General features: G+C 44.4%; 1 protein-coding gene across 1 annotated transcript in view; it reads right to left on the bottom strand.

Moving 5' to 3' along the window:
• Positions 1-5,271: 5,271 nt before the first annotated feature.
• Positions 5,272-19,100, bottom strand: part of LOC149440099 (cholesterol 24-hydroxylase-like) — a 29,155-nt gene continuing 15,326 nt past the window's right edge. Inside the window, exons 10-15 of the mRNA XM_089658943.1 lie at positions 17,297-17,369; positions 14,417-14,501; positions 11,126-11,236; positions 9,928-10,016; positions 8,464-8,530; positions 5,272-5,592 (exon numbers count right to left, since the gene is read on the bottom strand). Coding sequence (XP_089515069.1) covers positions 5,446-5,592; positions 8,464-8,530; positions 9,928-10,016; positions 11,126-11,236; positions 14,417-14,501; positions 17,297-17,369 — 572 coding nt within the window. The 3' untranslated portion in view covers positions 5,272-5,445. The remainder of the gene's footprint in view (positions 5,593-8,463; positions 8,531-9,927; positions 10,017-11,125; positions 11,237-14,416; positions 14,502-17,296; positions 17,370-19,100) is intronic.

Genomic DNA, 19,100 nt, shown 5'->3' with positions numbered 1-19,100 from the left:
TGCATTTCCATGTTGTTTGTACTGTGGGAGACCAGATATAGTGAACGCAGAGTCCGGGGAGACCAGATATAGTGAACGCAGGGTACGGGGAGACCAGATATAGTGAACGCAGGGTCCGGGGAGAGCGGATACAGTGAATGCAGGGTCCGGGGAGACCGGATATAGTGAACGCTTGGTCCTGGGAGAGCAGATATAGTGAACGCAGGGTCCGGGGAGACCGGATATAGTGAACGCAGGGTCCGGGGAGACCAGATATAGTGAATGCAGGGTCCGTGGAGACCAGATAAAGTAATGCAGGGTCCGGGGAAACCGGATATAGTGAATGCAGGGTCCGGGGAGACCGGATATAGTGAACGCAGGGTCCGGGGAGACCGGATATAGTGAACGCAGGGTCCGGGGAGACCGGATATAGTGAACGCAGGGTCCGGGGAGACCGGATATAGTGAACGCAGGGTCCGGGGAGACCGGATATAGTGAACGCAGGGTCCGGGGAGACCGGATATAGTGAACGCAGGGTCCGGGGAGACCGGATATAGTGAACGCAGGGTCCGGGGAGACCGGATATAGTGAACGCAGGGTCCGGGGAGACCGGATATAGTGAACGCAGGGTCCGGGGAGACCGGATATAGTGAACGCAGGGTCCGGGGAGACCGGATATAGTGAACGCAGGGTCCGGGGAGACCGGATATAGTGAACGCAAGGTCCGGGGAGAGCGGATATAGTGAACGCAGGGTCCGGGGCGACCAGATATAGTGAACGCAGGGTCCGGGGAGACCGGATATAGTGAACGCAGGGTCCGGGGAGAGCGGATATAGTGAACGCAGGGTCCGGGGCGACCAGATATAGTGAACGCAGGGTCCGGGGAGACCAGATATAGTGAATGCAGGATCCTGGGTTTAGTAACACTTTAAAGTCATATTATTTTTGTTTATTTGACCGCATTCACAGGGGCAGCAAAAACAAGCCCTGGTATGCCCACCTTTAACCTAATATGGCAACAGGAGGGAATCCCACACGTTGCTGCTGCGCTCCATACAGGCCTCATTGCACACTTGAGACCCAAACAGGCGCTTGACTTTTGTCATTTTCTTCTGCCCTTTTATGTTCACCTGGGTGTTCATGCACATGTAGGCATTTAGAGAAGTTCAGAGGCGGGGGGGGGGGGGGGGGGGGGGGGTTGGCAGATAAAAAGATTGACGCATGGCAACACATCTAAACACAGCTTAATGCTAGGCACGTTTAGCATTTAAGCAGTAATTTATATCAATCTGGAGTTTGCATGTTCTCCCTGTGCCTGCGTGGGTTTGCTCCGCATACTTCGGTTTCCTCCCACACTCCAAAGACATGCTGGTAGGTTAATTGGCTCCTGTCTAAATCGGCACTAGTATGTGTATGTATGAATGTGAGTTAGGGACCTTAGATTGTACACCCCTCGGGGGCGGGGACTGATGTGAATGTACAATATATGTAAAGCGCTGCATAAATTGATGGCGCTATATAAATACCTGAAAAAAAATATCAATGGCCAGAATAAATTATTATGCAGGATAATGACATGAATTAATGCCCAAGTGCTTGACGTGTAAAAACGTGTTATGGCATTTTTACAAGCGTCAAATTTTTTTTTTCTGCTACCGGAAGAAAGGCATGGGGCTGAGATAGCTAAAGTGTCCCGTGTATATGAGGCCCAAATCTGCATATTTTAATTGCTTTTCAGGGAGGGTAGTTAACAGTGCTGCCAGTGTGCAAGGTAGATTACCAGCAAAAACATGTTATAATCTGCAGTCTTTAAGGGGGTTAGCCCCTCTGCCATGTTTTTACTGGTGCCTGGGTCTCCTCTAGGGGACATTTCCCTTCCCTGTCAGTACAGGAAAGTGACAAAGTCTTGCCGACAGAGATACAGACAAAACCGCATAGTAGTAGATCGGGAAAGTTGGGGGAACAGAAAGTGAAGGGAAAACTCCAGCTGAGACAGCTATAAAAAAAAAAATATAATAGATTTGGGGATGGCTAGAACCCCTGTCACTGTTTTAATGCTGTCTGTGTTTCTGTTGCAGACTTTCCCTCTTCGTACTCTGTAATAATATATTATATAATGCTGTCACAGGAGCAAGAAGAGAGGGGAATTCTCACCAGCAGTGCACACACAGCAATAAAAACTGGACTGAGGTTCTAACCCTTCCACCCTATCCAAAATGTAAAAATAATAAAATGAAAACTGGTTATAGTATTAAAAGTCATATGTGGCTATTAAACAAGATAAAAATGACTAGTCCGTGGCCAGCAGCTCAGTAATCAGCTCATCTCTGTCACTCTGCTCTCTCCTCCTATTAGGACATGTATTGTCAGCACATAAACCGGATTTTCTCCTTGTGCTGCTTCTTCCACTCATACTCTGAGACAACTTACTGTACAGAGATTGCAAGAGGCTGATACCGGGTCACATCCAGATACTTACACTTATTGCAAGAGGCTGATACCGGGTCACATCCAGATACTTACACGTTATCAATACAATTATCCCCTGATAAGCGCCATCTAGTGGCCATGTTGTGGTATTTTCTTGAAAAGCCTTAAAAAAAAATCTTCAATATGGGCACTAGGTGGAGCTGAGGATCATAGGATATAATCATATTACCAACAATATGGCTGGCTTTCTTGGTGCCAGTATGAATGCTTAAAGACATCTGTACAGTGAACATTTTAAATCTATACTGGACAAGGGTGCGTTTCCCTATGCACCATCTGGCCAATTCATGAATCTAAAATATATAAACTTTATTCAAATATATATGCTGAGCTGTAATTAACACCTATTGAAGTGGAATGTACTGCACACAACAAAATGACTGAATACCATGTACATTCAAAAGGTGCTCCCAAAGAAAAAAAAAAAAAAAAAAAAAAAACACCTCTACATGTTTCACTCCAGAAAACAGCTTCCTCAGGAGTATAAATAATTTAAATAGGTCACATATTGTCTAGAAATTGTGCTCAGCTGCACATGGTGGCAAAATGGCCATTTTGTGTTTTACAGTGCGTCATTTGCATTCCTCAAGACAGTGATGTATTTTTGGTGGATATGGTGATGTATGGGGCTTACCCATTAGAGGCTGACATTGAAGCCTGTGGATGAGTGTACCCGTATTACATATCTGTAGCAAGATAGATTATACTATCTAATTCGTTTTGTCCATGATGATGATATATTCAAGCTGATAGGTTTATGATCAAACTACAGTGCCTCTTTGTATGCCATCACTTCATCTAAAACAGTATGATATTTGGTCTGGTGTTATTAACCATTTGGATGCAAGGTAAATAATTGCAATGGTATCTAGTCACTGTGCGGGGCAGCACAGCAGCTAAATAGTTAGCACTTCTGCCTGGTAGTACTAGGGTTGTTGGTTCAAATCCGAACCACGGTACCACCTGCCTGGAGTTTGCATGCTCTCCCTGTGCCTGCGTGGGTTTCCTCCCACACTCAAAAGACATGCTGGTAGGCTAATTGGCTCCTGTCAAAATTGTCCCTAGTATGTGTATGGATGAATGTGAGTTAGGGACCTTAGATTGTACACCCCTTGAGGGTTAGGGACCTTAGATTGTACACCCCTTGAGGGTTCGGGACTGATGTGAATGTACAATATATATGTAAAGCGCTGCGTAAATTGACAGCGCTATACAAGTACCTGAAATAAATAAATATTGTTGTGCATAGTACATTCCACTCCAATAGGCATAAAATTACAGCTGAGCATACTTTTATATATTTGAATAAAGGTTATATATTTTAGATTCATCAATTGGCCAGATGCTGGATAGGGAAACGCTCCCTCGTCCTGTATAGATTTATTTGCCAAAGATGATGATTTACAAGTAGGGTGTAGTTCAATAATGAACATTTTATACACAAAGCCTTTAGTATTGTGCTTTAAAATACACATATTATTTATTTTCTCTTTTAAGTTAAAAGTTAGGGAAAAAAAATTAAATAAAAATCAGGAAGCAAAAAGGAGAAAATACTAATTTTGTCTAACTTAAATTACAGCTTATATTTTTAATGATTTTAAATAGCTTGAGACTTTAGATTATTATTTACAGGGTTTATGTAGCGCCAACAGTTTGTGCAGAGCTGTACAATATAAAAGATTACAGCAATAACAATTCAATACCAAAAGGGTTAGGAGGTCCCTGCTCCTGAGAGCTTACAATCTATTAAAGGAGACTTCTGCTCTTAGTTGTCTACGTAGAGCGCCATCTGCTGACACGTCATAGGCAGCACATTTGAAAGTTGTTTTTTTTTATGCAGTACATGACTTTTTTCTTCTTCAAATATAAACCTTCAGCCAATGTGATGTAGTTATTAAAATGGGGGCCTGGGGGAAGGTAGCAGCTTTGCCCTGCTCCCGCTCCCTCTTTGCCATTGATTGCAATAGGAACAGAGAAGCCATTCCATTGTCTGTACTGGTATGGCCCCTCCATCAGACACCAAGGGGATTATTTATTAAAACTGGAGTGCGCAAATCTGGTGCAGCTTTGCAGAGAAACCAATCGGCTTCCAGGTTTTATTGCCAAAGCTTAACTGAACAAGCTGACGTCAGAAGCTGATTGGCTGCTATGCACAGCTGCACCAGATTCTGAGTGATCTTGTTTTAGTAAAACTCCCCCTCACTGTCCAAGTGCATTATCCCTTTTGAGCCCGGGTTCACACTGATGCAGTCCAGAATTCTCAGTGTTTTCTGCGCAAATTCCACACCGTATCAGAATCGCACCACATTCATGCGAACCGCTGCAGGTGTGTATGTTAACCCCCCCCGAAAGCGCTCCGCAAAATGCGATGTGCAGAATCGGATTGCATAGCTGTGAATACCCATGCGATCTGATTCTAGTGCGAACCCAAAAAAAGCCATACAAAATGTACGGCTCCAATCGTACCACACACACACACACACACACACACACACACACACACACACACACCTCATGGAATTTGCACAGGAATGCGGTGCGGTTCCTGTGTTCCGATATACCGCACCGCATGCATGTGAACCTGGGCTGAAGCGACAAGTAGGTGTACAGCTTTGACCAATTACACTATCCCCCCTGGTATACGATAGGGACATGAAGATTGTAGCTGGACCCCCTGGATATCCAGCTGCCTATTCTCAATAGAAGAATATGGAAATGTTTCATCTGCAAAAGGCTTACAGTAAAAGCAAAAATGAAAAAAAAAAACCCAGCAAGTTCTACAAAATGAAGCCAAACAGAGAAAAATGTACAAATATTTTAATGTAATACCCAGAGTTAGAAGAAACCAACAGTTCCTTACAGAAGCAACCCAAAATATCTTCAATAAGAGTTCCAATTCCCATTGATCAAGAATAAAGGGTTCTTTGGAAGTCTCCAGGTTGATGAAGTCTCTAGGTTGATGATTTTGAAGTCTTCTCAGAGCTTTTCCCGGAGTTTAAGATAACATCTGACGCCGTCCATGGGGCGCAGCGTGCCTGCATCCAAAATTGTAAGCCTCTGACCCGCCACCAGCTCAAAGTCAACTCTCTGCAGCAGTTTGGCCATTATGACTCTGGCCTCCATCTGTGTATTGGCAGAAAGAGCAAACGTGATCATTTAAAGCCGAGTTCCAGTCACACTGAAAGAAAAATAAGTCAGCAGCTACACAAACTGTAGCTGCTGACTTTTAAAAAAACAGCCAATCACCTGTCCTAAGATCCTGCAGTGTCCTCCCCATGGCCCGTTTCACCAGGCACTGGAATTTTCAGTATGGGCACAAGCTGTCACAGCTGGGTGCCTGCAGCGCATGCACGAGTAGCGCTGCGCTTCCTGAATGACCCCAGAGTCTTCTGGGACCTGTCACGTGTCCCAGAAGACTACGGGGATGACTTTGTCTTCCAATCGCCAAGCTGCTGCGGGAACATGTTGCATGTTCCACTCTAAAAATGGGTGGAACATGTAACATGTTCCCATAGGTGAACTTGTCCTTAAAAAAAAAAAAAATAGTATTTTGCTAGAAAATTACTTGGAACCCCCCACAATAATATTCATTTATCAGAGGCCCTAGAGAATAAAATGGTGGGTATTGCATTTTTTTTGTCACACAGTATTTGTGCAGCATTTTTTTTTGGGGGGGGGGGGGGGGATACCTTTCATTGTGCTGCTGTGACCAGCTTCTCACCTCTGTCCCTTTACTGTAAATGAGTTCATTAAGAGAGGAATGCCTGTCCCTCTTTGTCTAATGGGGAGGGCTGATGGGCTCAGGGACTCCCACTGAGGAGGAGGCATTCCTTACCTGGGCTCAGGCTCTTCTATTCAGATAGTTGGCTCTCTGCTGCCACCCCATGGACAATGCGATGACAAGGACTCACAATATCAGCAGGGGCTTATTTCTAAATATAACTTTTTGGCATATTGCCATCTATAAATAGATTGCAACGCATTTATTGAAGCCAATTGCCTTTTGGTTTATTTTCACATAGATCTTCATGTTTACTTGGATATTTTAAAGCATTACTAAACCCACAACACTGAAATCAGTCTGTATATGTAGTAAAGCATGCTGGTTATACTCACTGTGGAATCTAAGGGGTTAATCCTCTGCATTGTGTAAAAAAAGCTGTTTGATCCTGTCTTCTCTGATCCTCCCCTTCTTCCACAGTCCCCAATCCATCTGCTGACAGCATGTGCAGCTTGCCCCAAGGCTCTGCTCTCAGTCCGGTGTGTAGTGCTAGAGGGTTTTTTTTTTTTTATCTTGGGAGGGTGCATGTGATCATCACAGGGCCAATCAGCACTGTACAGACAGAGGGTCAGGAGTCATGCAGCCTCATAGGATAGTTAGAGGAGAATGAAAACTCTTCCTACAAGCTTTACCATGTGCTCTGCTGGACACTGATAGAAGTCACAAGATGTTCTGTGTACTGTGGAAGACCAGATATTGTGAACGTAGGGTCCAGGGTAGAGTTACACAGGAGCTAAAGTTATTGCTCTTGCTCTAATGTTCACAACAATACCTCACAAGTGTGGTGCAATCACTGTTTACATACATGTGCAGAACTTGCGTATGCATTTAGGCGTAGGCACGGGGTTGCTTTTTTTTGTATTATTTCTTATATTTTAATTATTTTTTTTTTTTACACTGTCTCTTTAGTCAGTCATGCCGCTGCGATTTAAAATTGCACGATTTGTGTGCAATTTCAGCACAATTTCAGGTGCGATTTCTGAAGCTTTTATTGCTACTTGTGAAGCTTTTCAACAATTTCTTGCAATTTGCAGTGCGATTTCCATTATATTCTATGTATGTGAAATCGCAACAAAACTGCAGAAAAAAGTAATGCATGAACCATTTTAGAAATCGCGTTGCAGCAAATCGCCCATGTTAAGACACTGACATTCACTAGATACGACTTTTGGTGCGATTTCAATGAGCAAATCGCACGGTGTCACCGGGCACTAAGCCCCCAGTTGCATCAAAGCTGGTTTTGAAATCGTGTGACTTACAGTCAAGCCGTACAATTTCAAAATCAAGTGACCTACCGATTTCAATTGCGATTTTGCAAGACAACTCACACAGATGTCTATACAAATCGCAAAAAAAAAAAAAAAAGTAGTGCATGTGCTACTACAACTCAAGTAGTGCACTTCCCACCTGTAGGACATCATATGATGTCCTTGGGTTGAAGTGGTTAAAAATGCTGAGATCCAGTAAATGAAAGGGACAGGCAAGGACAGTCAGGCTGGGGTGGAAAGTGCTATGCTGGATGCACAATTTTTGTGCAATCTCAGATGAGATTTCTGAAGACATTATTGCTACTTGTGAAGCTTTTCAACATTTCCTCCAGCCAGAAAAAAAAATTTAGGCGGGTGGGGAGGGCTCCATTTATTGCAGCTTCTAATGCACACTGTGGGAAGCTCACAGTGTGCAGTGAAATCAGAAGAAGAAATTTCAGTCCAGGACAGGGGCGGACTGATAACTCATGGGGCCCCTGGGCAATAGGGGGATCATGGGGCCCGTGTCCTCATCCACACTCAAAAACTTTACCCAAAAAAGCCTATGTAAAAAAAAAAAAAAAAAAAAAAAAAAAAAAAAAAAAAAAAAAAAAGAAGAAGGTACTAGGGGCATCTCATGGGGCCCCCTACTGACCCTGGGCCCTCGGGCACTGCCCGAGAGCCCAAATGGTCAGTCCGCCCCTGGTCCAGGAGAGGAGCCGGTACAACTGTGCAAGACTGAAGGGAAGGCGGGAGGTCAAGTTTAACAATCTTCTAGATTAGTGGGACAGGATTACAAGGTAATAAAAGGAATGGAAGATTCTTTTTTTTCACTTTTGGGGACACCATGCTGACATTTATCACAAGACTGGGACCCCTATATAACAGTATGGAATGGGATTGTGTTCTGTGCCAAAATTGATTAATCGATAGGAAACATGCTGAGATATAAAATGAAGCTCATACCTGTGCAAACACCTGCCCAATACAATTTCGCGGGCCCAGAGAGAACGGGAAATAAGTGTAGTGAGGCCTATTAAAAAAAAAAAAAAAGATAAAATACCAACATTACGTCATTCTGCTATGTCACTCAACATTACCAGGAAACTGGAAAATGTTTACCTGCAAAAAATGTAATTTTTGGAGCTGGAGGTCTGCCATCTTTATTAAAACAGCAGCTGGTTGAATTTCCATGTAAACTGGCCACATTACATTCAGTGGCGTCCCTGGGGGGGGGGGGGGGGTGCGGGCCGCACCGGGTGACACCATCACAGGGGGGTGCAGGATGCTGGCAGTGACAGCTGCCCCATGCCCCGATGTAGCGGAAAAATGAGCATCCCCTGAAGCAACTGCGCATGTGCCGGTTTCAGGCTCTGTGCTAAAGTTGGAGATCGGGTTCTTCGTCCTGAAACCGGCACATGCGCAGTTGCTTCAGGGGATCCATATCTTCACAGGATACTCATTTTACCACTACACCGGTACCGCTCCTTCCTGTCTGGAGGGGGTGACACCACAGGTTACCGCACCGGGTGACACCAACCTTAGGGATGCCTCTGATTACATCTAACTATAAAATCTCTGTAAGGGAATATATATCTATACACACACACACACCTAAAACACACACAGAATCCCTTTCCAGCACCACACAGGAATGCGCTGTCATTTGCTCGATGCATAGGGGAGCTATTAACAGTTAATGGCACCCACACACACCTGCAAACGCACATACGCTTGCAGCCACCAAAACACAGTACTGTGTAGTGCCATTTTAAAAATTGCACCTAGTATACTTTTTGCACATTCCCACGCATTTGGCAGCTAATTGAAATGAATGGGCTGTAAAAAAAAAAAAAAAAAAAAAAAAAAAAAAAAAAAAAAAACTTTGCTTTGTGGTTTGAACCGGCCCAAAGTCATTTATATTTGTCACCTACACAAATCACTCATTATATATCCAGCCATTTAGGCCTCATTTACACTAGCTTTGCTCTCTGAAGAGCGATCTGTATGCAGATCACCCTCCAAAGTGCTTTTTTTTTTTTTTTTTTTTTTTTTAATAGGCAGTGTGGAGGCATTTTATCGCTTTCTCACTGCCTGTTTTTTGCCCTTTAAAACCTGCACCAGTGTGCCGCAACCACCATGGTTTTACCACCTCCCAACCTGAACAAGAACATGCGGCTGTTCAGGGCAGTAAAATTCTGTGGCTATGACAAGAATGAATCCCTCTGTTGCGCTTAGTAGGCAGTACCACCAGCATTCAAGTTAATGGGGCTGTGGTGCAACCAACCTGTGCCATGTATGTGGTTGAGGCACAGTGGTTTGGTCTTTCAGCGATTAAAACAGATGGTGAGAAGTTGACAAAATTGCCTCCCAGTGGCCTGTCAATCGGCCTCTGATCACAAGGGTGGCCGGGCCTCTGAAGCAACTCACTTGGGAGAGTCAGGGCTGAATCTGTCTGGGTTAAAAGTGAGCGGATCTGGAAAAAACTGCTCCATCCTCCCAGTAACGTAGGTGTTCAGCTGTAAGAAAGAAAAAAAAAAAAAATAGAGAAATAAATAAGAAGATGCTGCAAAAATCCATGAAAGTCATCTAATACATTAGATTTCAGACAAAGCACAGCACTGTAGTGTAAACTTTCCGTCTTGCAGGGCTATATGCAGATATCTTGACACCTCAAGCACACTTGGCAGTGTATTTATAAAACATATGCATAGCTGTTCTTCATTGAAAGTCAAATGTAAATTCATTCTGGGCAAAAACAAACATTCTTAGGCTATTTTACCTGCAGATTGAATGTTATTCATTGAAACAAAATTGTGACGGGAGAATACCATATTATGGCCACTAGATGGCAATGAGCACTATACAAAATATGTATACTTCTCAGCTCCATCTAGTGGCCAGATTGCAATATGGGAAAATATTCACACTTTTTTATTTTTTTTAAATTAAAAAACACATTCAGATCAGGGGTCCTCAAACTTTTAAACAGGATGGGCTAGTTCACTGACTGTTGGGGGGGGAGGGGGGGGACTATAGTCTGAAAAAAAAATATTAAATTCCTATGCACATCGCACATATCTTATTTGTGGTGGAAAAAAAAAAAATCCACCACCACACGACAAATAAACCCATCACACAGGAAAATATTTAAAATGCAATGGACACCAAAATGCACTGTACCTGGTGCGTTCTTTCCTGTTGCTCCTCTGGCTGCAGCAGGTGAAATCAGGGGACTTCCAGGCTGTTGCTGGTTGGGTCCTAACGGCTGAGGACCCAGCGAGCAGCCTAGCCATTTGCCATCTGGCACCTTTTTTTCCAATTTTTTTTTTTCTTCTTTTTACCTGGCCCGGCAGGCCGAGTAAAAGGTCTTCGGCGGGCCGTGTCTGGCCATAGTTTGAGGACCCCTGACTTAGAGGAATGCAGGCTTTTTAGTTATCGGCACATTGATGAATGGAGCCCAATGCTACAATGGTCTCACTTTTCCATCAGTATAGTTCAAATATTAGTGTGTTTTTTTTTTTCCTAAAAAGGAAAAATGTCTTCAGCCTCCAGATCTTCCCATCATATAGGGAGCAGAAGGTCCAGGCCTCATGGGAAACGGTCGCTCATTGTTTAAATGCCTTACCAGAACAGATGTATTTTCCGGAATCCTAACTCCATCGATCACCAGCTCCTCTGACGTCAGTCGGGATGTTCCTGCTATGCTGGGGTACAACCTAAGAGTCTCTTTCAGCACCTGTCAAAAAAAGTGGTGGTTTGTATATGTAAGGGGGGACTTTTAATTGCCTTTCTGTATGGAGTAGGAGTTTGAAGACACCAGCAGATCATTTTTTGTTAGCTTCATTCATAACAGTGGGAAGGATATCTGTTCCCCTGGAATTCAGCAGTTCTGGTTTCAGAGTGGGTATTGAATGCGATAATAAACACACACTGTTTAATTTACATGGTCCCTTCTCTTTCTGTATGTACTCTAGTAGCACACTAGGGGGTACTACACACACAGTGTAGGTAAATGTATTGCGCATAACTCATGGTAACTGTGCGAGTATGTAATTAGGTCGGGGTACTGCAGGTCAGGCTGGAAAGTTTAACAGTTTGGAACTCTATTGTCTCCACCTGGTTCTGGAGGACTTCCAGAAGTCAGTGGGCAAAAAGGGTGGAGACCTAATCTGCATGTTTATGGGTATTTAACCCCTTTACGCCGATCGTAAGCAAATATGCAGCCCCACTAAACTGGGCTTTTTCCGTGGGGATGCCAACTTGCATACCTTTGTGTTGGGAGTGTGTGCAGCGCTCCCAGCACAAAGACTGGGTTTCACTGAAAAGCCCTGGGTCCCGTTCTAATGATCAAGACCTGGAACTCCAGATTCCAGGTCACCTGATCGCCTATCACAGTGACCCGTCACTGTGAACCCCGCCCCTCTTGTTTCTCTCTGAAAGGAGGAGAGAGATACATTGCATCTCTCTGTCCTTTCAGAGAGGGGAGAAAAATTTATTATATATATATATATATATATATATATATATATATTAAAAAAATACTAAAAATAAAATAAAATTTACCTAGATCAAGGTTTGATCCAGGTCAATGCCAAGGTTAATGTTTGGGTCAAGATTTTTTTTAAATTAGGATCAGTGTCAGGATAAACAAAATGCGCACTATTGTTAGAACCCAGAAACAACTAACATTCACATACAATATGTGGTATCGGTGCAATCGTAAGGAGCAGGGAGAAAATTATGTTGTGTTCTTTGGTGGTAGGTTATGGTAGTAGCTACAAAAAAAAAAAAAAAAAAAAAAAAAAAAATTTACGTGGTATAATCCATCTGGATACACATAGTAGCTGTCATGATATGTACAGTTTTGCTATGTGTATCCAGATGGGTTATACCGCATCATTTTTTTTTTTGGCAGGTACAAAGGCATTGGTGGTATATAAGAGGGGCAGCAAATGGTGTCATTCATAGTTGGAAATCACCAGTTCATACATGTGATGTAGGGCATTGCTCAGAGCAACCAATCAGTCTCCAGCACCTCTCCTTCGATTCTCTATAGTAAGGCCCACAGGACCACCAGTTCAATGGATGCAGTAGGCCCAACAGTGGCTGGAGTGGAAGGGGTAGTGACAATAGTTCTGAGCTTGCTTTGTATCCTCTGAAAATTGATTGTTAATGGTTTGATTTACTTTCTAGCTTTGAATTTGAAGATTGATTTTGTTAACTACCCCTTCCACTCCAGCCACTGTTGGGCCTACTGCATCCATTGAACTGGTGGTCCTGTGGGCCTTACTATAGAGAATCTAAGGAGAGGTGCTGGAGACTGATTGGCTGCTCTGAGCAATGCCCTACGTCACATGTATGAACTGGTGATTTCCAACTATGAATGACACCATTTGCTGCCCCTCTTATATACCACCAGTGCCTTTGTACCTGTCAAAAAATAAATAAATAATATGACTTTGAAAAGAAAGTGGCTGGTATCGTGGAACTGTGAGAGCAGGGCTGGTGCTTCCAATAGGCAAACTAGGTGGTCTCTTAAGGCGCACTACCACTTAAGGGTGCAGTACAGGCGGTCACTCTGTGTCATGAATGATAACCCAGCTGAGAGGAGGGGCAGCAGAAGGGAGGAAGAAAGGACAGAAGAAGATGCCTGGTGTCTGGGGCCAGTGCAAAACCTGAGCTGCTGCTCATTCCAGTGTTCCTCTCAGACTCAGTCCCTTAGTGCAAACTGCCGGCTGCTGATCACTGTGGAGCTCCAGCCCTCTTCTTCCCATTGATCAGCAGAGGCGGAGCTGTGCCTGAGGAGGAAGGTAATGTCCGACTCTGAGCAATGTGTCAGTGAGTAATGACATCACAATCCCACAGCCTGCTCTTCTAGCGCCCACTGATCTGTGTCAGTGGTGGATCTTTCAGTTCCGGTATGCTCTGTGTGTAGGTGAGCTGGGCTGCCACAGCATTTTACCTCCTCCCACCCCCATTTCCTGGGGAATGCCAGCCTGGGATCTGTCAGAGTGTGGATCCATCATCCTCCACTCACTGCGACTGTCACCCTGCCACTGCCAGCCACAGATACAGTTCGTCCAGGACACTGATCTTGTCTTTAATATTGGTGCTGGTGGCACGTAGCTGGTCTTGCCTAGGAGTCAGCAAGGCCCAGAGTGGATGCCGAAAGTAGATGCAAGTATATGCGAAGCATGTGTGACACTTCACGTTTGTGCTGCACCACTTGTTTTTGTACAAGTTTGTATTAATCGATATTATACAACAAATCCAATGGCTGTATGTTTCCTTCCATCTTGACATCAAAGTGTTAATGACATTCCAAAATCTCCATACTTCTGTACTAAGTTTGTAACGGAACCGACCCCACACTGCACTTGGGTACTTCCGTTAAAATACCGCTTCCCCATCCGAACACAGACAACAGACTCCACAGCCAACCATACAAGACTAGACGACACCAATCTTGAAGTAATCTAGAAGGTAGACTCCTTTATTTGAACACAGATAAAAGATATATACACTCAGGGGGCAATCCGCCCTCCCTGCATAATGACACAGATCGGGGCAATCTACATAAAGTAACAAGAGACACACAGGTATTCAAACTTCACACCAGCAGACCGTTCCATAAAGGAAGGAGGGCTGCTGGAGACACCCCCCCCATACTAAGCGAATACACAAACACATACATGCCATAACAGTTTGCTCCCAAACCAGACAGACAAACAATAGAACAATGGGATACAATCACATAGCAAAGCCCACACAATATTAGGACAGATCCCCCTGTATCCCGAACAGGAACAGGGTGACTTGCACATAATAGGGATATTGGGGAGCGGAGACAGGGGTCTCCCCACCTCTCCAAAGTGAGCTGGATTTCATGGGTCCCCCCAACCCAAAGTTATCTTACCTGAGATAGGTACTGGAGTTTACCCAGGTCCTCATAGTTGATGTCTCTCTTAGAACCGATGACCTCCTCCACCTCAGTTTGTGCCCTGTGTATCCATAAAAAAAAACAAAAAAAAAAAAAAAAAAAAAAAAAAAAAAGACATTTACTGGCTGTTTGACAACTAAAATCTCTTAAGCTCTTGGTGCCACACCTGTGGTCCATACAGCCCCTGGACCATTGATTTTGTAAGAGGGCTGTGATCTAGTAGTCTTGGGTAACATGTTCCCAGTCTTTGTCTCCTACAGGCAAGCATACCTCCAACCAGGGCTGCTCTTAGGTTGGCTGTATGGGGCCCTGTCATGTCTGACAGCCCCCCCCCCCCCCCAAAAAAAACAAAACAAAAGAAAAACAAAAAAGTTCACTATGCTTTAGTTATGAATGAAAACAGTGAGTGATTAGTACCAATCACACATTGTGTTCCTTTAGCAAAGGAAGGAGCTAGTAAACATGACATTTATTGGTCCGTTCCCCCACTCTTCATTCTGACTGATCCTGTTGTGTGCTTCCAGTCGCCTGTGGAAACGAGAGAAACCAGCAGGGGTGGGCACACATGGGGGCCTGGGCAGCAGGGGGGAAACTTATGATGCACAGGGAAGGTGATGGGTGCAGCAGGCGGGCAATTACTGGAACCGATCCCCTGTATGTCTCTCTCTGAGAGCCAGCGGGAGGGAGAGAAGAAACAAGCAGAGAGCCACACAGGGGATCAGTTCCACTAATTGTCCCCCAGCCGTGCCGATCACCCTACTGCCCACATCCAATTCACTCACTTGCCCCCAACAAAATTTTAACTGCTGCACTTAGAAGGCGCCCTTTTCCTTTGATCTCACAGCATCATGTGATCGGATGTGACACCAGCGTCTCCTCCAGTGCCTCTTCCTAGTGTCCCAGAACTCGCAGGAAATGCTGGGAGCCACCAGCATCGCCCCCGGACACCGGACCCACAACCTGGCACAGTGACCCAAATCTCTCCACGCAGCGGATGCCAATTACATGACAAGCGCTCTTCCACTAGGTCTTTCGTGAGTTTCCAGTTTTATACTTTTCATTAAAGAGTTTTACCAGCTGCATTTAGAAAGCGCCCCTCTTCTCTTCCTTTGATCTCCTCACAGGGTCCTCTCTAGCGCTCTACCGGCTGGCAGCCTTCAAGCAACGCAACTTTTAAGGACTACAATAGATCTAGAAGGACATGGTTTGGTTTACACCAGAACTTATATATACTTTCATACGGTTCTTAGGTTATGCTCATCATGCAGAAACCACTCCAGCCCTGAGTGCGCCAAATACCAGTTTATTTTTTGTTCTTACGTTTTAAGTGGCAGCTTTGGGCTCCTTTTTGCAATGCGCAAAAATGTGCATCTGCTGGCCGTGTTTGGGGTTCCAGTAAGAATTATGGCACCGCAATCGTGACACGTGTAATCCTGGACCGCGAAAGTGTGAATGGGGCCTTAGGATTCCACAGCTATGCATCCAAATTTTCCAGGTTTTGATTGCTGGTGGGATTCACTATTTTGTTTGTCCCGGGGAACATTAATACCCCAATTGATAGAAAGTCATAGGAAATCCAAAATGTTACAGTTGTCATTAAGACAGGAATCAAAGGGATAGCTTCCAAATGGGACAGCTGGTGACAACCTTGTACCAGGGGATCTTAATACAATGGCAGCTCTGTATTTCTCGAAGTACAAGAGAATAACCACTTGCCCTCCAGAGGATTTACCCCCCTTCCTGACCAGGCCATTTTTTTGCGATATGGCGCTGCGTTATTTTAACTGACAATCGCGGTCATGCAATGCTGCACCCAAATTAAATTTACATCCATCCTTTTATTTCCCCACAAATAGAGCTTTCTTTTGGTGGTATTTGACAGCCTGCGCGTTTTTTTTTTTTGGCGCTGACACGGGGGGGGGGGGGGGGGAACCTGACTTGGTGTCACTGACATCCTCAGTGACACCAATACAGTGATCAGTGCTAATAAGCACTGACCAGGGCCCGGAGTCAGTAGGGGGCCCCCATGAGATGCCCCTGGTACCTTTTTCATAGGCTTTTTTGAGTTTGGGCAAGGATACGGGCCCCATGATCCCCCATTGCCCGGGGGCCCCATGAGTTGTCAGTCTGCCCCTGGCACTGACACTGTACTAATGGCACTGGGCAGGAAGGAGTTAACATCTGTTGAGATCAGAGGGTTAACCGTGGGCTGTTTCACTATGTGGGCTTCACTGTAAGCACACTGCTTTGTATTGGTCTGCCATGCAGAGGCATACAAAGCAGTGTGCAGGAGCTGACAGGGGAGAGGTCTGTTTATACACAGGTCTCTCCCCTGGAGATACTCGGTGATCACTGGGTGCCGGTCAGGGGCGGACTGACCATTTGGAAACTTGGGCACTGCCCAAGGTCAGTAGGGGGCCCCATGAGATGCCCCATGTACCTTTTTCATAGGCTTTTTTGAGTTTGGGCAAGGACACGGGCCCCATGATCCCCTATTGCTCGGGGGTCCCATGAGTTGTCAGTCCACCCCTGGTGCCGGTGAATAATCACCTTCTGGGACCCGGTGATTGACAGGGGAGGCCGCCAAAGCTACACGATTAGGGTGGTGCACTTGCGCCCTCTACCTGGAACTGCAAAATCGTATATACGTGATTTTGTGCACCCATGCCGCCCTGTAGCAGTATTTCTGCTATAGGGCGGCACGGAACAGGTTTTTAAACAGGAAGTTTTCTCTTGAAGGAAAAAAAAAACAAAAACAAAAACAAAAAAACACAAAAAAACAAAAACAAAAAAAAAAAAAAAAAACACACCACGACTCTTTAGTTCTTTAACTCTACATTGCAATGACAGACTCACTTTTTCAGGATCTCCGGATGTTGTGCCAGTGATTGGACGGCAAATGCTAACTGATTAGCAGTGGTCTCCATCCCTAAAAAAATACAATATTTTTAAAAATGAGCTTCATTTACCAGTATGCATATCAGATTCATCAAAACTGAAGGGCTGAAAAAGAAGAGGTTGTCTTCCACAACATACAGACATTTGCTTTCTTCTTCCAAGTAGCATTAGAAGAATCACGTTTGGAGTGCGACTGCTCGCTGCTGACAAACCAGACACTTTTATCAAAGTTATTTTATAGATCGATTCAGTTATCTAGAATTTTCTTCCAGTTCACTTAGGGGCCCATTTATGGAGGAAAAAAAAAAAAAAATTGCTGTGCAAAAGTCTCACAGCAACCGTGAATAATCCCCATATTTTGTCCATTATATTTTTCCTATATATCAAAGATATATATAACCAGTTCCACGTAATACTATGCAATAAACCAACCAATCTATACCGGTAACAGCGTATACCCAGAGACTGACGCAGTCCTCCATTTTGTTAGGAACCTCCATCTTGGCAAAGGGGTTAACCATCCCGACAAACATATTTCCCCCTCATTCTCCCCCTCCCTTTCTGAGAGTCCCAGTGACATTTGGCCAGTGTGTATGTGTGTGAGGAGTGTCACAGGGGGCCAGGGCCCAGCAGGGGGCGAGGAGCTATAAGGTCCCCAAGGGAGCTGGGGCCTAGCTGGCCGAAGCACCTGTAAAATGTAACACCTCGTATAAGATAAGGCAAGCTCTCCCTGGAGTTCAAGACATTCCAAGGAAGGCGGGACCAGCTAACACTTTTAAAAAAATAAATTTTTCTCCTATGTCTCATATCTTGGAATATGAGAGACTTACATAAAAACCAGACACATCGTCAGATTGGCTAAGAGCAGACGAAAAATTTGATAGGTCACTGTCTCAAATACATAGGAAAGCCAAAAAAATAGATCTCGTGAACCGTTCAGAGTATAATTTCATAATTCATATCTAATCAATCCTCAGATGTGTCTGCATAATCTACCCGCGGGTGGCATGTCACTTGTGCTTAGGAAAAAGTTAAGAGCCAAAATATGAACTACACAAGATTTTGGCTCTAGTTTAGGTCCATGCCCAGACCTCCACGCCCTAAACGGGGTATTGGTCCTCGACTTCAGAGACACCCCCTGCAGGGGAACTACAAATTAGGCTGTAAGGCCTAAGAAGAGAGAGTTGTAGACGTCTCCCATTTTAACATCAGTACCACCTGGGGAGACCCGTGCCCTTTCGCTCTAAAACATGGACCTGCTAACCCAGGACTTTGGCAAGTACCTTAACCCTTTCACCTCTGTTTGCTGTTGGTATATAAATATCTATAATCAGTTACATCTTTTCTGTAAATATTTTTATTGCACCCGTTTGACCTTTTGGCAATAACTCTTTCCTACTGAAAGTGTTGAACTTTCTATAGCGCTTTATTGCAATTTACGAATTCCTGCCTCTAAAGAGAACACTACTGTGTTTGTTTAACCCTCTGTATAACCGTGTTATACAGACAATTACTTTAACCATTATGGTGTTATAACTGATATCACCGAGTTTTCTCTTTCTCTGTACAAAAAGGAGGTGGTGGCAGTGTGAAGGGTTAATTGCGTAATTAACCTGACCCAGTAACAATTGCTCAGGCTGCCGGTACATTGATCTGTGGTCCATTAGCTGGAAAAATTGTTGTGCAGGGTGCAGCTGGGTGTGGCATTGTTATGCACGTGACATTGCGGTTTTAGATTGGCTAGTCCTTCGGTCACGAGTTT

Source organism: Staurois parvus, unplaced genomic scaffold (genome assembly GCF_062004578.1).
Source record: "Staurois parvus isolate SC_StPar_1 unplaced genomic scaffold, SC_StPar_1.0 ptg001112l, whole genome shotgun sequence".
Classification (NCBI taxonomy): Eukaryota; Metazoa; Chordata; class Amphibia; order Anura; family Ranidae; genus Staurois; species Staurois parvus.
This window is presented reverse-complemented; position numbering and strand designations above follow the sequence as displayed.